The sequence below is a fragment of the Momordica charantia genome, assembly GCF_013281855.1.
Source record: "Momordica charantia cultivar OHB3-1 chromosome 1 unlocalized genomic scaffold, Mcharantia_2.0 BLBB01000001.1, whole genome shotgun sequence".
NCBI classification, from domain to species: Eukaryota; Viridiplantae; Streptophyta; class Magnoliopsida; order Cucurbitales; family Cucurbitaceae; genus Momordica; species Momordica charantia.
Window position 1 is genome coordinate 24,313,326 of NW_028275157.1, and position 27,139 is coordinate 24,340,464.

At 35.8% G+C, this 27,139-nt stretch overlaps 2 protein-coding genes and 1 long non-coding RNA gene across 6 annotated transcripts; all 3 read right to left on the reverse strand.

The window, feature by feature from the left end:
* Window positions 1-93: 93 nt before the first annotated feature.
* On the reverse strand, window positions 94-5,627 carry LOC148213478 (uncharacterized). 3 transcript variants are annotated; one of them, XR_015789026.1, is made up of 4 exons: window positions 4,014-5,627; window positions 3,787-3,916; window positions 989-2,604; window positions 94-487 (listed from the first exon to the last, which is right to left on the reverse strand). It is a non-coding gene; the product is annotated as an uncharacterized LOC148213478 (long non-coding RNA). The 3 variants fall into 3 exon arrangements; XR_015789025.1 differs by having other exon boundaries at window positions 124-487; window positions 989-1,307; window positions 2,429-2,604; window positions 3,787-5,625; XR_015789024.1 differs by having other exon boundaries at window positions 3,787-5,627.
* A 1,826-nt stretch (window positions 5,628-7,453) lies between these two features.
* TT16 (K-box region and MADS-box transcription factor family protein) lies at window positions 7,454-9,620 on the reverse strand. 2 transcript variants are annotated; one of them, XM_022290952.2, is made up of 8 exons: window positions 9,340-9,620; window positions 9,060-9,262; window positions 8,876-8,963; window positions 8,627-8,791; window positions 8,495-8,536; window positions 8,359-8,400; window positions 7,944-8,259; window positions 7,454-7,807 (listed from the first exon to the last, which is right to left on the reverse strand). In XM_022290952.2, exons 2-8 carry the CDS (start codon window positions 9,245-9,247, stop codon window positions 7,803-7,805), a joined length of 846 nt encoding a protein of 281 aa, XP_022146644.1. In that variant the 5' UTR covers window positions 9,248-9,262; window positions 9,340-9,620; the 3' UTR covers window positions 7,454-7,802. The 2 variants fall into 2 exon arrangements, with proteins under 2 accessions (XP_022146644.1, XP_022146643.1); XM_022290951.2 differs by having other exon boundaries at window positions 7,458-7,807; window positions 9,060-9,274; window positions 9,367-9,618.
* Window positions 9,621-10,917: 1,297 nt separating this feature from the next.
* Window positions 10,918-26,867, reverse strand: VPS54. Its single transcript, XM_022290868.2, has 19 exons — window positions 25,743-26,867; window positions 24,653-24,715; window positions 24,049-24,128; window positions 23,319-23,433; window positions 20,157-20,231; window positions 19,577-19,733; window positions 19,037-19,125; window positions 17,312-17,568; window positions 16,400-16,571; window positions 16,221-16,304; window positions 15,689-16,107; window positions 15,199-15,352; window positions 14,811-14,892; window positions 13,875-13,954; window positions 13,060-13,221; window positions 12,662-12,729; window positions 12,173-12,253; window positions 11,811-12,074; window positions 10,918-11,249 (listed from the first exon to the last, which is right to left on the reverse strand). The coding sequence occupies exons 1-18, from the start codon at window positions 26,541-26,543 to the stop codon at window positions 11,939-11,941; spliced, it is 3,075 nt and encodes a 1,024-aa protein (XP_022146560.1). The 5' UTR covers window positions 26,544-26,867; the 3' UTR covers window positions 10,918-11,249; window positions 11,811-11,938.
* Between the last annotated feature and the right edge of the window lie 272 nt (window positions 26,868-27,139).

A 27,139-nucleotide genomic window follows, 5' to 3' on the forward strand; every position in this document is an offset into this window, starting at 1 on the left:
AATTTAACTGAGCAGTAATTGACACATGTTTCTGATTAAGAGATCAATTTAAATTCTCTTACTCTCCTCGATGTACTTAATAAAAATAAAATAAAAAAAGAAAAAGGTAAAAGATAAAAGAAAGAGAAAGATACATGAAAAACTTATACAAATTTGTATGGATATTGATAATAAAGATTACATCTCTAAGACATTGAGGAAATATTTACCCTCTCAAGAATATGAATATGTCTCACATTTATAAAATTTTTCTCACTTCTCTATTTTCTTTCAAATCAAGCCGAAAACATCCAAAACTAGGTCAGTCTGATTATGCACCATTCCCCACTTAAAAAATATGCATAAAAAAGATGCAGAGTTGCAAATGCACCACATTGTATAGCATTATTTGCCTTACTCCCAATGTTATTGAAATGGCACGATGCTCAAGTCTGTCCACATTCTTGAAAATCCTCCTTTTTGACTTCTAAATGTGGTTGAATAAAGCCTGTTTAATTATAAAACAAGTCAAAGTTGTGATATAGATGGAAATAACAGAGGTCAACAAATTAGATATACATATACAAGCATACAAGTAGCAGCTATTTATTACTTTTACACATACGACACTCAATTGTTATAGAGTTATGTTATATAAAAACAATTAAATTGAATTTCAACAATTATAAGTTACTGTTCAATAAAACATTGAATCAAAGCCTAATACGGAAGATTTTGTTTTTTCTTTCCTGATGAAATACACGAGCCATTGACTAAATGAATACCTTCTTCTATTAAAATTCATATAAGCAATTAAATGAATCCCACATGACAAGAGTTTGATGCATAAATAATCTCACGTATATGTTGAATTCTATTTAATAACTATGGAAGACGCAATAACTTAAATTTTGGCTCGTTAGAAATTGACGATATTTCAAGGAAAAGGGTGAGAGAATCGGTTATTGATATATTTGAAAATTAGCTGGAAGGCGCGTCGTGGTTGTACCTAATGGCTGATGGCTGATGGCTGATGGCTGATGGCTGACAGCACTGTATGGAATTCATATTGGTGTTCCTTACAAGTTCCACCAATGGAAGTCATACGCTACGCTCGTCACAACAGCCCTGTCCAAGTCCAAGTACATCACAGTATTACCTGCATCTGCAGTGCACCAACCTGAAAACTTTTTCTTTCTTGTTTTTTCACGGAAATAGATTAATTAAGGCATGAAATTATAGTCAAAAGAAGTGTGTTCAAAGTTAAAAAAGCTGTGTATGGAAGCATCAAAACTTCTGGGCTCTCCTGCTCTGCGACAAGACTTGAGCTGACATGTGGAAATAAGAGGTTACCAGTTAGTATATATACAAAGCCCACGTCACTTAGTTTTGGCCACAATTGATAGCATTAATTGTAACCCAAAAAAACATACAAGTCTAATTTTTTGGACTCTTACTATTAAGTCGACTCGAAAAGTCCAATAACCCAGCTAAGATCATTTATTTTGGATAAATTTGGTAATTCAAATCATTGGGTTAGGAACGATTCGTCTTTGTACCTGATCCAACTCAGACATGCCTCTTTGTAGCTATGAGCATATAAATACACTTGAATCAGAAAAACCTCATGGATAAATGTGGTTGGTGGGAAGAACAAACTCAGTTGACCTCCTGTGGTCGATGTAAAAACTGAAAACTAGCATATGCAGCACAAGAAAATAAATAATAACCATATGGGGTAACAAATCTAACACTTAGCGATCTGTGGTTTGGGTTATCCGAAATTCAAACCATAGGACTGCTCCATAAGTAGAACTCGTGGAATCATACTCAGAAGTCAAACCTACATCGTCAGGGTTGTTGAATGACTTAAATATGTCAGAGAGAAACAGGAAACAGAAATCAATGTTCCAAACTGTTTTAAGAAGTCTGAAACCATCATTCATCAATGCATCTTTCGACTTTTTTATACACCTGATGCTTTATTGTGTTAGAAAGGATGCATCCATGTGTATTTTGGGCTTTACCATAGAAGATCCAGAGATTTTTAATTTTGTAAGATGAAATCTAATGTGGCCACTATATAGGATTTAATATCCTACAAGTTACTTTGGAAACCAAATATAATGAGTCAGACGGTTATTAGTGTACGTAAGCTAGTCCAAACATTCACACACACATATATATATATATATTTATATATATATATATATATATATATATATATAAATATGCATTCTAACACCCAACTTATAATACTTGTGAATCTGGTTAAGAATATGGAATAGTGGAAGGGAGTCTAAATTCCAACATTGAATCTCCATTCACCATCAATTTGACACACTATGTGCCTCAATAATAAGATGGAAAAGTTGCAGATTGCAGAAGCTGGCAGGTCAGATTTGAGAATAGAAAACAATATAAACTAAGAAATAAAGATGAAACGCACATATCTCAACCCAGAAGTTAATGGCACTGAGAATTCATCTTAACTTCAACCCAGAAGTTAATGGCACTGAGAATTCATCTTAACTTCACATTTACTTCAAAAGACCAATCTGCACATCACCAGCTTGACCAGATGGAAATAGCCTATGAAGGTCCTTCAGGCCTCGAATATTTCATCTGAAAAAATTCCCCATTAGAGAGGTGTTCTGAAAATAATGGTTGGGCTCTCGAAGTCGAGGAAATAAATTTCAAATATTAATAAACAACCGACTGACTAACTGTCTACCATCAGCAGAATATTAACAAAACGTCATTTACGAAAATATATGTATATATACGGATTCATAAATCCAAGGACAGGGACAAGATTTACATTCAAATCACTAAACTTTGACAACTACTTTAACTTCGCATTTCAAAGTATAACACAAGCTGCAATATTATGTTACCATTCAAGTTCACCAAAGACAATAATATAATGGCATACACTTCACTATTATATCTCTGTGCAATCCGTGACCCAACCATAACACGTGTACCCTTAAGTATCTGATGTCCATTTTCAAGGTTCATAGTTTGACCTTTAAGTTCTTCGTAAGCCACATGCCAAGAAGTTTAGAATGATGGATAAAAGTAGAACTTAAATCAGTAACTATTCTCAACATTTCTGGAGTCGTAAAGGGTGATAAACAAAAGAAGAAAAAAAAAAAAAAACAAGACACGGTTCAAAGTGGCTCGAATGGAAAAATAGAACAAGAACGAATTTTCAAATTTAGAGACAGCAAAGTCAATCAAACTACATCTCTAACCTTTTCTTATCCTTTTCTAATCCTTTCCTTCTTCTCCTTTTTTTCTCCTTCCTTTTACAAGAAGCACAATCTTCTCTTTCGGATGAAAAAGAGGATTTTACTATATTAGAACAAGGAGAGAAATATGATAGAGAGGAAGCAATGTTCCAAAAAAAGTGGGAAATTATTTAGTTTCAATTTTAAAAAGAAAACAGCACGAGTGCATTAAAACAAGGGGAGAAAAAACTCACAGATCCTCCAGAAGAGGAAAAATTAGAAATTACTTGCCTTGATTTAAAGGATAAAATTATATCTTTCTTTTAATAGAGACAAAAGTATATCACACAGAAGAAAAATTCATATTTGAAGCCCACAAGACGTCCACAAGAAATCTTTAGTGTACTTCCCACATCTCACATCAGATTTTAAAAAAAATAAATCTACCTTCTTCAATCAAATACCTAGAAGAATGCTGGTATTTAGTACTTCTAAAGCCATGATCTGATCGCATACACTTGCATATGGTTACAAAAATTCAAAGTAGGTATCCCAAATTAAAATCAAGTCATACCGAAGTATAGACCAACACGTGTTCTCAATTTCTATCACTAGTACTCAATCATTGAAGCCACTCACAACTTCTCCCGAGCCTGATGAATGGGGGACAAGCAGCCTCCTTTATCACCCCCATTATTCTCAATCTGCAACATATGAAAAGACCCAAAATGACCTCTCCACAGAATGTTGCAAAAGAAAAGGAAATAAAATATGGCCTCCACTCCAAATCAGACACCATACTTTTATCAATTTCATGGGAACCTGAGTCTCAACACATTACATCTTAATGTCACTAATATAGTTTTGCATCACCATGTTGTGCTGCTCCTCCGTTTCTCAATATTGCTTAACCTGTGCCATACTAACAGTATCGCCATGTGCCCAAGTGAGAGAACTTCATCCGGGGGAATTAAGGAAATAAAACAACTCAAGATACCCAATCTGCCTAAGGAGATCGAGATATAAGGCAGCTAAAATTAACACCTCAAAGGAGCTAGATGATATACTTCTCTGATTAAAACATCCATGAGATAGAATGCACGAATGCTTCTAATGGGTTTAAAGGAAATAAAGTGCACTGAGAATTGCAAGGGAAAATGTAAATAGACTAGAACTACAGCAGCCCAAGGGAGAGTTACAATATATCCATGTGGATGTCCCTAATCTCAATGAATAATAAAGAAAGGTCTACTCATTCTTTATTAAATTAGCAGAATTAGTCGTAAAGAATCAAAAAATTGCGCACAACAGTATTAGTTAGAAACACGAGGTAATTGCTCTATAATAAAACAGTTGTGTTTAAATAGAGCCTAATGAAATAATTACATAGTAAATCTCAAATTCAAGACAACCGGACTATCATCTCACATTGTAGTGAACAATAGAAAATACAAACTGCTATTAAAAATTTGAGAATGAACCTCCGGTATGTGCCAGTGCAGCATGGTACAGTATTCTATTCGTCTTCAGAGTTAGCAGTGTATCAAAATAATATCTGAACTTAAAAATTCATGCAGATGAAAATGAAAATAAAAAGGGTCAGAGAGAGAAAAATGTAGCCATATTTCCATCTTCGTAGCATATAGAGTTGGGAAATTATCAAGAGCTCGCAGAAGATAAAAATATTGGATCAGTAGTAAGAGTATAAGAGGATGGATATTAGGTATAGGTCAATTGTCAATCAAGATTCCGTGTGCTCTAAGACGGCTTACCAACGAAACATCAGAAGATCATAATAACATAAAATCTGAATTTCGAAACAAAAACGTTCCATAGAATAAATATGTTGATACAGAGCAGAATTTTCACCTCCCCACAACAGAAAGGGAAAAGGGCTGCTTCATTGGTTGAAAAAGAAGGCTCTACTTTTTAAGTTCTTGATTGATTAGTTATGGAAAACAAAACATATGACCATATAATAGTTATCATCTGCAAGGCTCTGATGGTGAAGTGGCAGGGCCATTTTCCGGCCATTTTCCTTCGAAATAAACGGAGCATCGTTGAGAGGGCAAGAAAAGGAAGTAGTTGAAAAATATTAAGTCACTGCGGAAAGCGCTCGCTCGTGTACATAATATAGAAAACATGGAACCACCAAGACAGAGCAGTTGGAGCACGATTTTGGCAGCAATTAAATGGGAAACTAAAATTGAGTACCGGAGAAATTCATGTTCCCACCAAAACCAACTGATCGAAAAAGGAATGCGCAGAGGCAGAGAGACGAAGGTTGAAGACGACTCGTCTCGCCTTCGCCTTCCAATGAACTTCTTTGCCAAAAGCTGCAGCGGATGGCGGGTCGAGTGAGGCGCCAAATGGATTGTGTTGTGCACCCAACAATCCCAATCAAATTATGGATATATAAATTACTGAAAATAAAAGGAGTTTTTATTTATTTATTTATACACATGTAGTACTTATTAAAACAAAACAAAAGCAACTAAACCAAACCCTACGTGAACACTTATTTTCCAATTTGATCATTTTTTTTTTTGTAAAATACAGAGGAAAAATATATTATAAGTGAGTGGCGGTGTATTATATTAAACCAGACCAATTATTTTTAGTAGAAGATATCGAAATTTGATAATTACTTTATATTATTTCCTTACGAATGAATCAAAACTACAGTGAATTATTTTTAATTTGGTTGGTGGTTGAGTGGCATATTGTACACCATCGACGTGAGACAGAAACATTAACTTAAATTGAATTGAGTTCAAGTATTTTTATTAGCTAGATCTAATGTTAATTAATTAAGCAAAAATATGTTGACTTAAAAGAAAATTTGTTCATTAAAAAGAAACAATTTGTTACATGGAAGAGTTTTTTTTTTTTTTTTTTTTATCTATCCCAGTTGTAATGGATATTCAATTTTTTCTCTCGAATTGGAATGAAGGTTCTTAGCATAAGAGCTTTGCTCGTCCAAAGAGTGGTTTCTTCTTACCATATTTTGGAATGTACTTACCACCATTAAATATTTGACAACTCATCATTTTTTAAAATATTTTAAAAATATTTTTTACTTTTGCATTTCTCTCCCCTTCCCTTAATTGTGAGATATTTAATGGTAGTAAGTACAAGATTCTTCTTTTCTAGTGAGGAACCAAATATTTTAAGTTTGGAATAATGGTTTTTGTGTGCATAAGTAGTCATAACATTGTCAACCGTTTTGAATATGGTTAGAGGAAATTATTTAGGGTAGGTTAATTTGATACAACCCTAAATGATCACAAATTAATTTGTAGTTGATTAAAATTATAGAAATTATACCACATATTATAAATTTAATATATACGTTTTAAAAAAATCACTAACTTTTATTTATTTATTTTTCTGAAAGGTTTTTCTTACAAATATAGCATCGGTTTGGTTTTTTTTAATGCATTTTACCTGTTATTTGAATTGTACAATTATTTTAAAATTTTAAATTTCATGTTATATTTAAAAATACATATTTACTATATGCAGTGTATGTAATTTTCTTTCATGTAGTGTTTGAAATTAGAAAGTCTACGTTTTATTATAGAAAATCCTTATTTAAAAATGTTTTGAAAAGAGACACTATACTAAAGGTCGATTAATATTTTTTTTAATTAATATTTCTTCTAAAAGAACAGTACGGCGCGGCCCATTTCAAAACACCACTCTCAAAATTATCTCAAATAATTTAATATTAACAAATTAGAAACAATCAAATAATATTGGTAATATATATACTCTTCCCTTCAAAGAAGACATCAGAAATTCAAATCTTCAATATCCAATATCTTGTTGTACTAAAAAAAAATTAAAAATTATTTATTATTGTTGTACTAAAATAAATTAAAAATTATTGTTCGTAATTTATAGGTGGAATGAGTTCAAATCCTATAATTAAATTTTCTTATGTGTTTCTCATAAAATAATGAGGGTTTATAAACTACAAATTTAAATGCAACAAAAAATTGTATACTAGTTATCAACCAGTGATAAATATAGCGATCAACATAAGATTCATTTGGATTTTCTATCCCTCTAGCTATTTCTTCGATTTTTAACTCAAAACAAAAAATAAAAAAGGGCAGAATTTTGTTTATTTAATTTAATGGGCGTGTAGCGGTGTATCTGTTAGGTTAATAAGTATGCAATAAAAAGAAGGATGATGTAATTAATGACATATATATAAAATGTGGTCCTGAAACGAAATGAACAAATCCATATTCAGTAATCAGTAACTGCAGCAGCCCCCAGCTAGCAGTAGCACAAAAATAAACACTCCCTCCCATAGTCATATATATATATATATATATAATAATAATAATCAAGGTAGTTTTGCTGACATGATAAAAAAAAAAAAAAAAAAAAACTAGAAACTGTATAATAAATATAATTAATTTGGTTTTTGCAGCTTAATTAATTAATTAATTGTAGTGATAAATTGGCAGCCTCACCAGTCAACAGTCAACAGTCAACAGTCAACAGTCACCAGCAAGATGAAGATGAATATCGTCCCGAATGCAGTGTGTCCAAACCCCCGGCCCCCATCCATCGCTCCTACTCTGCATGTACACACATTAATAATTCAGCATTAAAATTAATTAGTACAAGTTTGAAGTGGGGGTTATGTTTAATTTGTTTATTATTATTATTATTATATATAGGTAGGGACTAGGGTTTAGGATGGGTGTGGCGTACCGTAGGTGGTGGTGGAGGAATGGAGGTTGAAGTCCTGGAGGTTTGGTTGGATGGGCTGGAGCTGGAGGCGGAAGGGGTGGAAGGGCGACGGCGGCGGCTGCAGCGGGGCCAGCTGGAGCACGCTGCTGGGCTCATCGGCCTCATGATCTTGATCAGCTTGTTGGACTTGAACTTGAAGTTGAAGCTGAGGATGGAGCGGGAATGGGATAAAGTCATGCATCTGCTGGTGCTGCTGGTTCATGTCTACGTGGCTGCTCATCATCTGTTCCTCTTCGCTCTTCTGCATCATCGCCGCCGCCATCTGCTGCTCTTTTATCTACGGTTGTACCCCAATATATCCCAATCCGCCCAGTTAATGTTAATTAAAACACTGCTCATCTTTTTAATTCCATTAATTATTAATTAAATTACTTACCATATGATATATTTGCTCATTTTCATCCTCCAGAATTTTCTCCTACGTACACACAAAGCCCAAGCGCTGTATATGATCACACAAGGAAGAATTGAAGGAGTTCGATCTACAGAGAGAGAGAGAGACAGAAAATAACCTTTCTCTTGAGATTGTCCATTTGCTGCTGAAACAGCTCAGACTGCAAATTAAATGGATTAATCAGGAATTTAATTAGGAATTAGGGATTAGGGTAACGTTATTAGAGAATTATTGGAGTTAACTACGTTACCTTCCTGGCACGAACTCGATTGAGAGAGTTTTGGAGACGGTGGTCCATTTCATCCAAATCGCGGAGCTGAATGGCGCTGAGATCCTCCCCCGTGTACCGCTGCAATCTCACCTGAAGCTCCTCCGTCTCTTTTCTCATTTTCCGAATTTGGCTCGCCAGTTCTTCCTAATTATTGTACATTACAATATTTATTAACATATATTATTCCATTTTGATTCCTTTAAATAAAATTAAGATATATACCCATACCGGGTCCGGGTCGTTGCCGTCGTGCAGCCGGTCCGGAGCTCGGCTCCCGGCCAGTGAAATCTGATACCTTTTTATGATTTGATCCATGCTGTGAGAAATGAATTAATAATTAATCAACACAAGTAGGGTAGTAGTGGTATTTAGTAGGTAGTAGTGTGAGTGTGAGTATGTAGTTACCACTTACCAAGTTGGTTGGGAGCAGTATTCGAAGCACTTTCCGTTGCTGGAGAAGACGATGAGTCCGATCTGAGCGTCGCACAGAACGGAGAGTTCATGAGTCTTCTTGAAAAGCCCAGCTCGCCGCTTCGAGAAAGTAACTTGCCTTGTCGTCCGGTTCTCGATCCTCTTGATTGCGATTTTTCCTCTTCCCATTTCCGACTACTACTACTACAAGTACTACTGCTCAACCGCAAAATTCAAAAACAAAATACGCCAAATATCATTATTATTATTATTAATGCTACCTTCGAATTCTCAATTTGTTTCCTCACCTCGGCCTGATCGCGATATGGACCACACACCACACAAACACGGAAGCCCTAATGATGGCTGAGACGCACGGAAGAAAGAAAGAGATTTTGGGGGATCGGAGGAATTGAAAGACTAACAAAACAAGAGATTCAAAATGAAATCTTTTTCTTTTTCTTTTTTATAAATGTTAGACGACGACGACTGTGTACGTACAGAGCCTTAGGGTTGGTGCTGCCTGCTGCATGAGATTATCATCTTCATTCTTCAGCTACCTGTTTCCATTTTTAGAATTGAAGTAGTGCTTGGTTTTCCTCAATTGCCCTTGGGTTTCCAACAATATTACCCAAAAACCAAGTGGGAAAGAAATAAAATTTTGATGCGGATGCGGATGCCCAGTGGCAGTGGCAGTGGCAGGAGAAAGACACTTAACCACCCTCTGTGCTGTGGTTTTATCTTTTATGGAATTTGCCAAATTGGGAAACTCCCATTACTACACCCCAAAACCAAAACCATTTCCTTCCCGTTTAATTACCAAATTATCCCTCTGCAGTTTGCCTTACAAACAGAACAACTATTATTAATTCCACCATTAAAAGTTTATTTTTTTCAAATTAATCAGCTTGCTCACTCTATTAATTAATTAATTATTTTGTTATTTTTATTTATTATTCAGAGGGGGTGGGTGGGGTGTATGAATTGATGAATGATGATGATTAGCTGGGAGGTGTGGGCACAGAGAATATTAAGAATTACTAAAAATGGAGTGGAAAACAGTTTTGCGTCCACTTCAAGCCTTGCTTCCCTTCCAGTTTTCACATGGACCCTCTGTTTTTACTTCCAAAATTACACCCTACAACTACAAAATACAATGGATCCCATAACCATTTACCCATTTTTCAAATCTCAAACCACTCACCATTCAGACTTCAGACTCAATTTCCCTCACTTTTTAGAATTTAATTGGAATCATGGAATCAAAATTAAACCTTTTACAATGGTTTGAATATTCTCTCTCTCTCTCTCTTTTTTTTTGGTCTACAAATTGAGTGATAAATTAAATAGCAGTATTATGCCTTTCAATCCAGTTTTTTTTTTTTTTTGTTTATAAGTTGAGATCTCTTTCAAAATTGAGAGCATGAATTTCACTTTATTTTTCTATTTTAGAAAGATAGAAAGTTATTATATAAAACCTGAAACTTGAAGTGTTGATTAAAAATATAGTGAATGTAAATCAAGTTTTGTTGTGCAATTCTTATTTTTCCACAATATTGAGCGTGCCCAGAGGAGGGTTTTTCTGCTTATTTCATAATGCATGGAGAATTTATTTTCCATGCACAGCACCCAACTTTATTCCACCATCGCTTTTGCACGCCGAAGATTGAAATAGGAGTTTCCTCCCTCTGTTGAAGGCATCAAAAGTGTCATAATTACTTTCTTTTAACTAAGAAACAAAAGGAAAACTTTTCCAAGTCTCATTCTAAGACTTTGAAGGTAGAGAATTGGAAAATATAGCATATAAAATAAGTATAAATTATCTTCTACGCAACAGAAGTAGATGTGCTAGTTGAAACTGAAAAAAAAATAATTGATTTATAGCAATAAAGATAAATTCTGTTCTACAAAGTACAAACATGCATACCTGTACGGAAAACCCAATTGAAATTGGAGGGAAGAAAAAAGAAAAAGGAACTAAAATCTATTCTGTTTAAAGCTTCTCAAGTAAACCAATTGATCTGTTCTTTCTCTAGACATCATAACTACAATTAGGGCAGCAAAAAGCGTTGGCCTAGCCAATACAAACAAATATGTTATGCGTTTCAGCAAAAAGGGCAAGGGGGATAAACTTCGTTGAAATATCTGAATCCGATACTTTACTTTATACCTGTCCATCGCATTCGAAAACCTGGAAGTTTCCCGTTGGTTAGTACACAACAGAAATCATTCGGATGATATTGCTAATAAAATCAAGTCAAAGTACCAGCGAATCAAGTGTTACAATCTCATTTGATACAAGTAGTCCTGATCTGGAGTTGAGAGTACAAAGTGGCCAATGTATACGAAGTAACAAAAAGGTAAGGTTCACTACGCAAGTATAGAAATCTAATAGACATTACAACAGAAATTTATGCAGCCAAAATTTAGTAGTAGAAACATAAAACTTGCTATGTAGTATCAATCATGAAAGATTCAGCGCAGAGCCACATATAAATGAAGTTTTGGAGGCCAATGCAGTTCCTCAAATTAAAACGAGAAATGAAGACTAAAGAAGTGCTCACAAATAGTGCAAATATGAAAGTACCAGTTTTTCTTACACTACCGCTAGAGGTTTTAGAAACGAAAAACTGTCAAGTGCTCATAAATCTTATGGGTATGATAACTTTGATTTGATCTCGAAGGTGATTAAACTTTTACCTGCCAACAATCCATCAAAATTCTATAGGATAAGGATTTGTTTACATCATACCTTGATATTTTAGTTGTACAAGGGAGATGACATAGGTCGAAAATTGACTCTGATATCCTGATATTTACTCCTCAAATATGACACCCTTCATCAAAAAGGAAAACAATAGCCATTCCACGTTCACATCATTATCCAGCTTCAGATCCGAATCTTTGATCCAAGAATTCATCAAGTTGCCCCCAGTTTGGGGTGTCTGGTTTACTCAAATCATCACAAGGCAAAGATCTTATGCAGCCAAGAATGTGCTTAACATCCCGAAGCAGCCTGGTATCCAATTAGAAAAAGGGTGTCAGAACAAGGAGCATATTGTAATAATGGTTCGGTGATAATATCCTTGATTCCAAAGGACAAAGGGGCATTACCTATCCTTTGCTTGAGGGGTACTTATGTCTAACCGTGAAAATGCTTCAGAAATTTGTAAATGGAAGATTTTGACCACTTGCCTGAAGGTAGCACCAAAGAAAATTATTAACTTCCAAGTAGTAGAATGTGGAAAACATGCTTGATCTACAGATGTTTAGCAGCAATCCATTTTTTTTTTAAAATGGAACAGCCCTATTATAAGATCAGAGGTTGCTTAACATATCTACTAAAGGAACCAACATATGTATCTCAATATTGATCTGCTTCAGAACTCATCTACTAAAAGGAACCATTATATGTATCTTTGGTAGTAATCACCTTCACAGAGAAACTCTAGAAAAAATTTTATTAGTTCTCCATGCATGAAAAATATATTCATTATGAAATGTTTAATCTGTAAAAACAAATGAAACACCTACAATTTTCAACATAATAAGAGGAGAAATGTCTGGAATAAAATTTAGCAAATGCATCATAGTATGACTTACTTAAATATTGCCTGAACATCAGCCTCATGTAAGGTTCGAGATAGGACACGCTGAAGGTACCCAACTTCCTGGATATCAGTGATTTCAACCCAAGTCAATCAGAAACATGTTGACAAACAAGGCAAAAAGTGCAATTAAATGCAAAGATCATTCTAATCAAACTTGTGAGATGACTTGTGCTATTATGCACCGACCATGTTGGATTTCATTTGTCATAACCATTCGTACATGCAATGTGTTCAAGCATGCAAAGCGGAAGAAAATACTTTGATATTGAAAATAAAGAACTAATCCCTTAATTTTACATGATAGCCAGGACAAATATCTAAAGTAACTAGAGGAAAAGGCTCTTATCAAACTTCTATGCATTGGTTTGATTGATAAATTCAAGTAGCTACCTTGGTAAGGGATCGAGCAAACTGGCTGGGCTGAGGGTCAGAATCCTGGAGTCTATTCCAACTTTCAACAATTTGAGGTAGGCCACGAAGATGAACCAATAACCTCTCCCTCATTATCTGGACCAGCTTAGTATGAATTTCATCTCGGTGAACTTTGTAATCCTAAATTATTAAATAATTGAATAAATGGTGCAAGTACGTAACAAAGCAATTCTTCATAACAGAAAATCTTATAAGAGAAAGCTATTCAAGAGTAATAATACAAGGACTTGGACAAGAATCTAGAAACAATTCCAGAAAAAAGTCAAACTCTATATATACATGCAACTTTAACACCAACAATTTAAAGTTAAAGTTCTGTAAAAAAATAATAATAATAAAATTAAAGTAGATTCATCTTTGAAAATAACCAACCATCCAGGATGGCCAATAAATGTATATTCTTTTCCTTTAACTTTTCTCAGACTCTTCTATGTCTCACCATACACCCAAAAAGATTGAAATACTTGCATATTTGATGAGAGTTTGCTCTCTTTAGTCATTTACTGCTCAATCAAAGTTAAATGTGAATTGCATGTGCAATTTTTAGGTTTGGTTCATTGGGTTATGTAGTGGTTATTCTCAAAACTTGTGCTTCAAGTGCCAGGACTATTGGATTTCAATGTAATTCTCACTTTAAAAAACACACGCTCACACATGGCACAACACTACAAGTATAACTATTTGAACCCTTTTCCGCCCCAGGGACAAGCAACATATACAATTAGCATAACTGATATATAACAGAAGGAATGAAATGATGAAAAAATAAATACTTGAGCCACTCGATCAATCTCTGAGATCAATAGTGTCTTTCGCGCCTCAGGTACCTTGAGAAAAAGGATTCTCCTAATTTCTTGGTCAAGACACAAAAAGAAAAAAAAAAACGTCAAACTACTTCAAAACATCTTGAGCAATACAATATTATTCCCAATCCCATATTCACCAAATCACCGCAAAAGAACATGGAATCCTGTGTCAGATACATCACATAAAAGGGAAAAAGATTATATTCTGAAACACAATGTCTCCCAAAGCATTTTCCTGCTTCTCTGTAATATTTAGTCAATCTTAGATAAGCCTGACATGACTTTCATATTGGAAGAAGGAATATTACCAAGAAGGAAGTAATGGCTATATCCCTTGGGAATATTTAAATCCTCTCTTTTGTTTAATATTTAAATTCTCTCTTTTTTATTAAATTCAATCAAAGCACGACAGGAGGTATAGGCTGCGGCTACATCCAACATGCTTCTGAAAGTTCCCAACAAGTATCAAGCATGCACGATTGAGTGTCAACATTTTCATTCATCATACTTTCAAAACTTAAAAATGTCCTTGGAATCGTCAATAAAATGGAATGAAAAATAATGTTTCATAAAAAACATAAACATTTTATTAAATATTAAGAAACCAATTAGATCAGATCCTGTTAGTTCTTCTTGGGAGAATTTATGTCCTCCTTTATCTGCATATATTTCTTCCAATACAAGCTCGGTTTCTTTTAAATTAAAAAACAATGATGAAAAAATAGAATAATTATATGAGAAGATTTCTTTTTAATTGAAGTAGGTGCTGAAGACAAAGAGCGTGGGGCAGAATGTGGTTTGCTAGACATAAAATTGATTGGCCTTGCCTATGAAATATAGGCTGCGACATAAGCAACAATAGGGAATTAAAGTTGAAGCCTTAAAGATTTTGTTGCAACGTACCAGGAATAATCGCGCAAGTAAAACTGATAACTTGACTGGCCAGTGCCAAGTGCTTGGATGTGATGGACTTCAAACCAGACACCTGGAACACCACATAAATTCAGTTTTTAGGAGGGAGAGTAACCAACCTAGCATTTGAAAGTCATAGCTTCCATGGTAAGCAAGATAGAGAAAGCGCTATGCAAGAACAAGAAAGCGCTATTCAAGAATGATTTATAATATTCAACCAACTACACATTAAGGGAAAAAAAAAGAAAAAAGAAAAATCCACATTATTTTCAATGATTTAACAGTCTAAAAGGATTCATATTTACAAGTAAATTAAAAACTAAAGAAGCAAATATAGAAGCATTACATTGACTACATACATTGAGTCTAACTGAAGTACCTGCATAGCACCAGCTCCAAGAACAAGTTGACAAGTCCTTGTATTGAAAAACTTGAGAATTTCCACAACACGATGAACGACCTCAGAAGATAGTGCTGGAAGAGAATCATTCATGTCAATGTACTCCGACAACATCTTGAGCAAGATCAACCCACTGGGAAAGAACCATAAAAGAAGAAACATACTATTTGAGACACCAGCAGCAAACAAAATAAAGTTCATCAAGCTAATTAAAATTAATAAACGATGGTGTACATCAGTACCGTTGCACTATGGAGAAAAAATAGAATATATAATTCAATGTGACAATGTGATATCACAAGGAATAAAGAAGCTCCAAATGAAGACAGAATAACAACAAAGGACCAAATAGGTTAAGTCATGGCCAACAACTAGGCACCAACCAATTTATTTAAGGATGTTTGTGGAGGAGGGAGCAAGTAATAGATATATAATCGAGAAAAAATTATAAAAGAAAGAAGAAACTAACCAGTTTACCATGTGATAACCAATGCCTTTGTATTGCAAAGTCTGAGAGCTTGATTTTCCACGTTCCTTCACATTAGTATTGTTAATTTGTGTTGTAGGAATTAACACATCAGCTTTACTTTTTTCAATTTTGTCCGCAGGAGTAGGCTTTGCATGTTCAGTATTCCCCCCCGTCATGTCACTTGAATCAGTCAGCTCAGAGTGCTGTTGAGCATTTAGTGATCCACCCCCTACAATGCTTGAATCATCATTATTTGTAGTCACATCAGTGTAGCTTCGATCCATATTACCCTGAGCATCATCAATTTTTGCAGAAAGCAGTTCTTGAGAATAAAGTGATTCAGCTATAGCTTGAAACTCGTCAGGAACATCCACTTCAACCCATGTTTCCTGATCAAGCACTGCTTTTATTTTTGTCATCTACAATGCCATAAGTTACAGAACCATGAATAATAACTCAACAAAAGAGAGTTAGGTACAATAATAACTCTAAAAACAAGAGAATAAAGAAAGAAAGAAAACCAGAAACTTACACGAGATTCGTGTTGAAAATCAACAAAAGCTTTGGCCTGTGACTGCAAAGTTCCACGAATGCTATATCCCAACCTTCCACCAATCTGTTTAAGTTAGAAGAATGATGGAATCATGAATATTCTGATTAGCTATGGATTTATATCCTTAAAAGTTCATATTCCAGATATACTTTTGGTACCTTTTCAGTGGCAGTTATAAAATCTTGTGTAATGTTGTATATGCTTAAAAACTCCTGCAGTCTCAACTTTGGATGAACTAGAATGCGAACACCAAGGAGTTTAGCCCATCTTCCATGAGCAGCATCACAAGCTGCAAAAACAGCTTCTGTATTTTCTCGCAGTACATCAGCTCTGTTTACAATCAAATTGCTTCAACAGTCGAGAATAATAATAAAGTTATAAAAGCAAAGATGGGAAGTATCAAAATTAAATATTCAGCAAGTGAGCAGCAATTTTTAAAACAGAGAAGAAAAAAAAACAATGAAGAATACGATTCTCAATGGTGCTTCATAGAACCAGACCCAGATAGATTGGATTATTATTGTTTTTTTCAGAAAGAAGGCGAGTTCAAAAGCATTTAATTCAAGCTAAGATCATTGCTAACACAGGCAACTCTTAGCTATCCTAGAACACAACAACTATTGGTGGCGCAGCGGGTAGGCAGTATGCAGTAACAGTAAGAGTGTCCTAATTTTTAATTTTATTCTTTCTCAAGCTTTCTGACTAAAAGATGAACAATGAAAGAATCAAACTACTCTATTGTCATATTTCTGATATCCAATCTTCCAGAATTATGACTACTTAGAGGAAGGCCAGTGTCCTAGATCAACACCTGTATTGGTAAATTAAACTGAGAGCACTTTTTCCACCGTTCAAACATTTCTTCTTTTTCAACCAAAATTATAGCACTGAGCGGAAAAGAGAGAGTGAGAGTAGATGCAAGTTTCTGTACATCAAGTATGATATGTACGGAGTGGTACAAAATTTTACCTACTTAGTTTTACTCGGACTAAATTGGCACATAGCTCCCCCCGTCCCCCAAAAGAAAAAGGAAAAGTAAAATATATCAAAACAACGAAACAATATTTTACCGGAAATTTCTAGACATATTTGAAGGATTTGCTGCATCATTTGCTTTTCCCGGTAAGGAAGTAACCTTGGCAGCTACTCGCTGAGGTAAATGTGGAAGAAGCAAACCAACTTGATTATCACTATCTTGAGCTGTACCAGCAGCTGCAGCACCAATAGCAATTGCAGCAGCAACTGAATCTGCAGCATAATGCCCATCAAGGTTGCACATAATCCATTCAATAGACTTTTTCACTTCTGCAGCACGCACTAAATGTACCTGCATTCACTAAATGAAAAGAGATCATAATGCATCCGATGAATTTCCAGCATGGTGCAAAACTTAGGGTAAGAAGACCTCTAGAAATATGATTAATTTCATTTAATCTGTTCAAGAAACTTTTCCAATTGATGCTAAAACAGTAATGGACCAATCAATCTGCTTTGTTGCACTACCAAATGACAAACCTGATTTAGGTCCTATATTGAGGTGTTAAGTTCACATATCATAATGCCTACTACAACCTTATCGAATTTTTGTTTCTTTTCTTATAAGAAACTGAGCTTTCATTGAGAAACGTGAAAGAACATACAAAGGCATAAAAAAAATAATAATTAAAAAAAATAACAACCAACAAAAGGAAATCCGCCTACAACAAGGGACCCGATCCAAAAGAATAACACCTAACTGGTAATTACAAAACATCTGCGTTATCAAAACTTTTTTTTTTTAAAAAAGAAAAGAAATAATGCCTACTACTACCTATTTGGGTAGGCTAGTAATTCTCAAACCAGATGTATGCTCAAATGCCTTAACTAGATTAAGAAGATTTTTACCTCCAATCTTTATATTGAAGAAGAAAATAGTATGATCTAGTATTTTTGTGATTCAAAGCCAATTGAAGAGCAATTTAATAACTAATTTTGCCCTTCAAGAGAATGCTTCATCCACCTTGTTTTATGCTCCCTTTTTTGTTAATAAAAGTGTTGCTTTCCAATCTGTCTTCAAGAAGAAACTGGGGAAGAAGATTGGAATTTGCTCTCCCTTAATTCGTTTCATCCAGTTCTTTCAAGAGAGGCGGAGACCCATGCCTTTAGACCTCAAATGACAATCTTAGGGCCAAAGACAGCCACTCCTAAACCTGAAACCACTACTTAATCTGATAAAACCCAAAACAACAAACAGCAATTACTGAACCTTAAATGTCCATCTAGAATCAGAAGGACTTATTGAGATAGAGAATCCAAACCCCTACTAGAATCAGGAAAGCTAATTGAACCAGCAACCCTACACCATACCTTTTTTTTGTAGGACAGTATTTTCATTAATGAAAGAAAACAAAAGAGATGAAGATGGGATATCCACTCTAGCATTGCACCAAACCAGTTTTTTGTAAGAACCTTACACCAAACTAAGTAACCAAAAATATAGTTGAGGGAAGGCCAAAGGAATCTCCGATTTAACAAGCTTGCCAGTTTCACAATCTGTCTCAAGCTTCGATTGATTTCAACATCCAAAACTCTGGAACTTCAACCCTTTGCTTCTTTTACTTTCTTATATTAACATTTCTATCCGCAGCCCAACTCCCAACAAATTACAAAACCACATCAATCATAAACTGTAACTTTATTTTAATGTAACAAGCCCGTACATTTGATATAATAAATCTAATGTTTTAATAATTAGAAGCAGTGTAGGACAGATTGAGTGCATTATGGAGAGAGTACGTTTAAGCAAGTAAAATTACCTGTACAATCTTGAAAATGGCACTTAAAAGTTGAACAAAGCCTTCAGATGACAGACCCCTCAGCTTGCTTGCGAGTGATGCACCTCCACCTGAGTCATCAATTTATTGTAATATCATTCACATAAAAGAGAACAACAGGGAAATAAAGAAGCACTAAAGAAACTTAAAAATTGCAGACTGGATGACACACAATTTCATCACGAAAGAATGTATCTTGATAAGAAATGTAGATTTAGATCTGAGAGAATATTTTGTAATGAAATAGGATAAATCCTACAAATGCTGAAGGACACTACGTCTGTCATGACAATTCAAAACGCAACTATAGCCTATCACCTTATTGGTAATATAATTTCACAACGCTGTTGATCAGTTGTACTTTCTTCATTTAATCTTTTGTGCAATTCATCCTCTTTAGCAAAATTACTTCGTATCATGCACAAAAATATGGATGAAACTATTTTGTTTCATAAAAGAAAAGAATAATCAAACAGTAATATTGTACAAACAGATGGATATCAAGATTCAGCTACTCCTCACCATCTGCATCCACCGTTCTCTCTCCAGGTGCAAAATCTGAGTCTAGAGGTCTCATTAGAAGAACAGGAAGTAGTTCTGCCACTGCATTCTTAATAGCAGTTTTCATATCAGCTGTAACTGCATCACGATATAACCTCAACACAGAGGGAAGCTTGGCCTGTAGAAACAACCATATATATGTAATTAATTTGGTTCAGAATTGAAAATCAATATTTGAAGATCATATAACTCCATGTACAGACTTCCAAACCAACAGTTAAATAACTTTAATGCTCGTAATCAAGCCATATCAAGAACCCTATCTAGAGTACATATCAACATCTTTAAACTGACCATAAGACAGATTAACCACATAACAGTATTGCATAAACCTGGGGGGGGAGAAAGAATTGTTGCTACAAAATTGTGGGCGATCAGTTCCCATCGGGATTATTACACTTAGCAAGATAAAATGACGAGGTAGTTGATAGTTATGGATCTTCATGTACAAATGAAGGGGATGTTCAACGTTCAATCAGAGAGGAAAGATCAAGAAATTATTCTCCAACCAAAACAATGTAGCATGATAATGAGAACTCACAGTCCTAAGCAATCCAATGATGATAGGAAGAAGGCGATCACGGAAGTTGGAGGCTTCTTCTTCATCAAACTTTACCTGCCACAGTTTTATCCACGTGTCACATGCAATAAAATTATAAAACTAGTCCTCGATTAGTAACAATAACAGAAATAAGATGCAGACAAAAAGCAGTTACAAACAGTGAATAGAAGTTTCAGATACACAGAATCATATGTAGTTGTTAGCAGAATCAAATTTACTGCTTAATTAACTTATTTTGTAGAAGATGACATAAAAAAAAAAATTGGATGAAGAAACAATTTCACTGATGATAGAAATTACAAAAGTGGGCCCATGATAGGGGATTACATTAAGCTATTCCAGCTGAACAATAGAGAGGAGAAGCTATAGTTGTGAAAGAGGGGTGAGCATGTACACCAAGATATAGCCAAGAAAACTACATCTTCAAAAAGTCTATCAGAAGTGAGCTTTTCCATTAAAGATATGCTGATTTTGCTCCCTCCATGAGATCCACAAGAAGGTCCTGTTAATGTTCAACCATAAAAGCTTCTTTTAGTTGTTGCAGGGATGTCCCAGGAGAGTCGTTTCCAATAGGAGGGGAGGATCATTTGGAAGAGCAATTGACCAGCCAAAAGTTGTGAGAATCATTGACCAAAAAATCGTGTGGCAAAGACACAAGTGACAAAAGAGATGTTGCTGTGATTCCAAGTTGTACTTACAGATCGGACACCACTGTGGGGAGATAGCCAAGGAGCGGAACCTTTGCTACAACTTATCGTTTGTGTTGCTGGCCCTGTGACTGAGCTCCCAAATAAAGAACTTCACTTTTTTGGGATAGGGGTCCTGCCAAATTGATTCGAACAGCAGGGGAGAGGAATCATTAGGCTGTTTGAGAAGATCTTTCATGAGAGATTTTGTCGAGAATTTGCCTCCTGGTTCAGGGTTCCAAAGGAATGACTCTCTCCTAGCAGCGAGATTGATGCTTGATAGGTGGAGGGATAGGAGTGCCCATTCCTCAATTTCTTCTTCCTTCAAGTTCCTTTACAGCTTCAGATTTCAGCTTCTATTTTCCTCATTCCACGCATCCTTCACTGTCATCTCTTTAACCCTAGTCAGATTGAACAGGAGGGGGAACTGACGAGACAATGGTCCGCCGTTTGTCTAAGGATTATGCCAAAAGGAAAGGATTTGTCCATTTCCAATAGAATAAGTTAAATGCTCGAAAATTGGATGCTGTTGTTTTATGATGGCTTTCCATGGTCCTTTGGCAGTGGCTAGAGATGAAGTACCCGATTTGTGGTTCCTTGTGTTATACCCATATTTGGCGTCAATCAGCTTACTCCAGAGGGCATTCGGCTTTGTTAAATATCTCCAAATTCATTTCGCTAGTAGCACTCTGTTTTTTTGCTTCATACCATATAGGCCGAGACCCCATCCTCTATAGGCCAAGTGATGGTCTCCCATTCAACTAGGTTTATACCTTTGTCTGCTTTACTTCCTTTCCACAAAAATTTTCTGAAGATGCCGTCTAGGGAAGCTGCAACTTTGGAAGGCAAGGGTAAAAGGGATAAAAAAGTATGTGGGGAGGGGTTGTTTAGGTGGCTTGAATGAGGGTGTATCTACCTCCTTTGGATATATAGGAGTTTTTCCATGATAGGAGTCTTTTCTGCACTTCTTCAAGCAAGGGATCCCAGAATGAGAGTGATTTGTACTTACTGTTCAGGGGAAGGCCAAGATAAGTATTGAGCCAAAATCCCTTTTTACAGGCAAACTTCTCTGCTATGTAGTCAAGCTCTTGATCCTCAAGGTTTACACCCATAATTTCTGATTTCTTATGGTTGATTTTCAGCCCCGATGCTTCCTCAAAAAGTCGGACAATGCTGAACAAGTTGGTAAGGGAAAGATCATCAGAGGAGGAGAAGAGTATGGGTTATTCTTGATTTTGATGGAGGCTTCAAAAATATCAAGCCGGGACAGGGTCTTTTTGGCCGTTTCAACGTATCCACCGCATGAATCTCCTATAAACCTAAAGGTTTCTTTATCCCATTTATCTAATGGGAGGTTTCTAATCTTTATCCATCCCCCGTATGAGGGAACTTTTGGGTAAAGTGCTGCCGCCTCTGGGCTCCATGGAGCAAACTTTAGCTGAAATCAACCGACTTTGTACCAGTCCTTTAATCCACACAGAGTAAGCCTTTGGTCCTCGCTTTCACATCGAAGGAGGGCCCTGTCCACAGGGAAGGGGTTGACAGTACAGAAGTGACTGATATGTTGTTGCAGAGCACGAGATATACAGAACCAATTGTCATGGAAGTGTTTCCTTATGACAATGATGGAGGATTCGAGCCATGGGGGTCTGATTCTGGATAGAGGTCTATTGGGCCGTGAGTCTTTAAATGCTGTTGATGGGAGGATGGTGTGATGCAGGGAGGGATTTTTTCTCTCACAACTACTTTTCCTTTCTTAACGACTTCAAAAAAGGTAGCAATATTGGTAGTTTTGGCTGTGCAGTATTAAAGGAGGATGCATTCAAGAGGTTATAAAAAGTCGTCCATCCTTTTCTTTCCCCACCTATGGAACCAATAGCTTGTTGAAACCACCATTGTTGTCTAGTTTCGCGATTTCAACAATGGGTCCCTTCCTATTAACAGTTTTCTCTATCCAGATTGTATGGTCATCAGGGGAATGCTGAGAAGAGATTGAGAAGATGTTCTTTAGCCAGGTGAGGGAGGATCGCTGGATGGTTAGGAACAAGGCTCTATCTTTGATGGTTAGGAACAAGGCTCTATCTATCGTGAAACGTTTTCGTTCTATGAAAACAGGGCGAACTGAAAGCTGCTGGGCCATGCCTACAAGGGTGTGGATTAGTGCTCACGGCGTGGAGTTGTGGGGAGGGAGGAAGAGAGGGGAAGGAGAGAGCAAGACATGTCTTTTTTTGAAGATGACATAAAAATTGTTTAATTATAATTGAGGTCATTTAGCTAATGTACAAAAATTCGTTTCAAAGTAATAATACATTGCATTAATTAATCTACTGCATTGAAGAGATACTTGGCATCTCCCCTGACAGGGTCGGGAAGAGCCTTCAGGCTTCCCTGTTAACACATCGGTAAACTAGAATAAAAAATGTTTTAGAGGCACTTTATACTAATATTTACTTACTTCATCCTTTCCATTCATTAGATTTGAAGCCCTTGCTTTTGTTTCAAATATAATAACGAGATCTACATCTCCAGCATCATGAAATGAGGCACGCATAAATTCTGCTGAAAGAATGCTACACCAGAAAATTAATATATTAATAGTCTCCAGAGGGAATTAAAAAAAATAGAATAATAAAAGCAGTATATTACATTGATAGCAACTCATTTTCGAAGTTACGAAAAACGATAAGATGCAAAATAAGAAACAAGCAACAATATCTTGCCTGTCACATTTATAAAAATCACACAAATAAACTTTTCAACCTATTGATGTACTAACTAGACTCTTAACCTTTTTTTTTTTTTTTTGAGTAAGAAACAATTTCATTGATGGATGAAATTACAAAAGCACCAAACGGGATTACGTGAAACACTTCAGACTCTTAACATGATTGTATAGTTTTTTTAATCAATAAAAAAGGAAATGATATGGACAATTATGACTACCAACATACTGAATTTAACAATTAACCTCATGATTAAGGTTATTTGGAACAGGCATAGCACTAAGTTTAATATGTCGGTGGTTACAGTATAACTTGGCTTGGTTCGAAATGGAAGCTGTAAAATGTAATGATAGATGAGATTCCCCAAAATGTAACTACAGGAGTTGATGTCATTTACCTTTAAGCTATACTCATGTTGACGGATTCTTTCCCACTTGTACAACAATAAGATTAAAATATTACCTGGTTATGGATTCAATTGATGCTGCTACATGATCACGTAGATGGCGAAAGCAATGAAGACCGGAAAGTTCATCACCCTCCTAAAGCACATAAGAAATTGAACTAATAAATATTTACATTCAGATCAACTGAGAAACTTCTGTTTGATTCAAGCCAACATACTAACTTTTTGGAACGGGAAGAAATTGTCAACAAAAATGTAAACCAAACTTTTTTTCAGAAAAAACAATTTCATTACTAATGTGAAATTAAGAGTACAAAATGGAAATGTAAACCAAGTTTGTTTTTTCAGTTTCCCCCTTCTGAGTGATAGGCAGAGTTAGAATCCATATCTTGGCATCTGGGTCATCTCTTTTCTGCTTTCTTGCGAGACTGACAACCTCCTAGATTTTCAATTTGTTTCTCCATTTTTATTAAATTTTATTTATTTCTTAGTTCTCGTTAATAGGGGCAGTATAAAGCCTATCAAAAGATTCAAGATTACACTGTCATCACTTTAGATTTATTTTTTCCGACCCTAGAATATGAACAGAACTCGTACAGAACAGATAAACATATAGATTTAAAAAATAAAAATCATCTACTTCGCTGGATGAGAAAATACCAGAAGATGTAGTAAATCATCAGTGACATCCAAGGCTCCAGCACAATCTCCTGATGCTACAAGCTGTACGACAAAAGTATAAATCCATTAATACTAGTTTCGATCACTACTAGATATGAGTCCTATGGCCAATATTGTACCTTTATAAAGAGTAAAGAGAAGTTACATAGACTCTCTTCCACAATCACAAGTTTTGTTGAAGGTTCCTTAACTAAAAAAATTAATACTAATCTTCCACCAAAAGGTAAAGCATTCCAATTGGCACAAGCCATAGAGAAATGATAACTATAAAAAAAGTATCCGTGTAAAGCATTCCAATTGGAGGAAACAAAAACTTAACTTTCATCAAGACTCCATCCCCCTATTTTTTAGGAAATACTCTCCTATTTTTTTCTCACCAAACCTCCCACGAAATTGCATTAATGACATTGAGCCATAAAATTTTGGCTTTTCTTTTAGAAGTCATGAAAACAACAGAAAGCAGACTCACGTGTACAAGCCTTCTTAACAGCAGTACAACCAGGCTTGTCCACAATCCCATGCTAAAAGGACACAAAAGGAAAAGGTGATGTGTCAATTCCTAATTTCTTTTAAACACAATACACCAACTTGGAGAAAGACAAGAGTAGGACTTCCTCATTTGAATTTTATCTTGGATGTTAAGACCTCTTGACAGAATAATCACACCAGCTTTATTTTCTTAGGATATCGTCGCATCCAGATTACCTTGGTGGTCTCATGACTGAGAGTCTGAAAAGCACTGCACAGGTCCTGAATACATTACCTTTCCATATCATTCTAAAAGTATTAGCAAATTTTCATTGTTTTTTTAATCAGTACCCGCTTCACGATTGAACATGGTCATAGAATTGTGCTCTGAAAGATCCAATTATAAACTTTGAAGCCGTCGGATTGTTATGAAAAAGCACAGACTCTGACAACAGTTGCTATTTTCTATGACTTAATGCATCGACCACAACTAAGTAGACGGGGTAAAAACTTAGGAATTAAAGGTTCATCCAAGAAACGCAAAGAAATTATAGCAAGCAAATAGTACCATACGTATGATTAAATGGACTGATTAAAATACCAATTTAAGAGCTGAAATGGCCTGATTAACATATAAAATAAGCTTCAACTTCTGCTGAAGAGCCAATAAATTGTTCCTGGTCGCATTCTGCTCCTGAATTTCCCTGGCAGAGTCCACTAAATCGACATCCAAGAGCCGTATGGTCTCCTTTAATTGCCGTATCCGGCTACATCCCTCCACTATCTTCACATTTAAATCCTGTAACTGCCCCTGAGCCTCGAAGAAAGAATTGGAACGCAGTGAAATTTCCTTGACTAAATGCAACTCCACGACATCTAAATAATGTGAAAGCTTCTCTTGGAGCACCAAATTCTGCGTTACATTCAAGAAGGGACAGGCTGCACGGAATGTCGCCCCGTCCTCCAATGCGAAATCTTCCTTGAAGTAAAGCGCGGGAACCTCTCTCAAACATGCCACAAGCGCTTCCCCCTGGCCCCCAATGCTATCCAAGCCGACGCTCTCTTTGGTGGAATGGTTCCGTATGTCCTCGAATCGATGATAAGAATCGGAGATCAAGGCGGTGTAGTTGTTGAAATCGAATCGAGTAACTTCAGAGGAGGCTATGGTGGAGGAGAGGGGCAAGAACTCAGGCGGGCTGACGGTGGACGAAGACGACCACCAGGCAGCCCAAGAGGCATCGGATTTGCCAGCGTGCGGGTTGTTGAGAATTGAAGACAAGCTCTGGCTGCTGGCATCGGAGTTGGTTTTAGAGGAAGTAGTTCGACGAAGACTCGTTTCTCTACTGAGAAGGGTGGAGTATTCAGTAGGGGACCTTCCCGATTGGGAAGGCTGGGACTCCATGCTCAAAATCTGAGAATCATATGAATGAATGGCGGGTTCCAGACAGAAATATCACGTTCAGTAGTCGAATTCCAAAGCGATAGAGATCGAGATGAAGTGGTTCAGACCAGATCTCAACAGACGACGAAGAAAAGCCACGAAAAGAGAAGGAAGTTGGCGCTGGATGAAGGAAAGAAAAACGAACTCCTTCCAATGCAACTCCGGTGGTAGATCTCGTTCAAAATTTCTGGGCTCATGAAATGGAATCCATTCCTATACCACATCACTGCCCACCTCCACCTGCCGATTCCACACCCTTGGCCTTGGCCTTCATTACGCAATTACACATTACCTTGTAATATTATAATATAATTGTAACGCCAATTTAATGAGATTAATTTTTCACATCATTTATCTTTTTCTTTTTCAATATTATCATATTATGTAATTAGAATCATATATTTTTCTACCATTAGTGTAATAACTTCTTAATTAGAGACGATTGTTACTGAGCTAAACTCTACTCAATTAAGTAATCAAACTCAACATAACTCAACAAATTATTTCCTTTATATCTTATGTTGCGGGTTCAAAGTGATTAATGATTTTGATTCAAT

Excerpts from the sequence above, each read along its gene's own strand:
- TT16 (XM_022290952.2), bottom strand. The coding sequence starts at position 9,247 with ATGGGAAGAGGAAAAATCGCAATCAAGAGGATCGAGAACCGGACGACA. Across the intron at positions 8,792-8,875 it reads ACGGCAACGACCCGGACCCG|GAAGAACTGGCGAGCCAAAT; the intron begins GTATGGGTATAT and ends TACAATAATTAG. Across the intron at positions 8,401-8,494 it reads TGGACAATCTCAAGAGAAAG|GAGAAAATTCTGGAGGATGA; the intron begins GTTATTTTCTGT and ends GTGTGTACGTAG.
- VPS54 (XM_022290868.2), bottom strand. The coding sequence starts at position 26,543 with ATGGAGTCCCAGCCTTCCCAATCGGGAAGGTCCCCTACTGAATACTCC. Across the intron at positions 24,716-25,742 it reads CCATTTCAGCTCTTAAATTG|CTTGTAGCATCAGGAGATTG; the intron begins GTATTTTAATCA and ends TTTGTCGTACAG. Across the intron at positions 12,254-12,661 it reads GATGTTCAGGCAATATTTAA|GCAAGTGGTCAAAATCTTCC; the intron begins GTAAGTCATACT and ends TGCTACCTTCAG.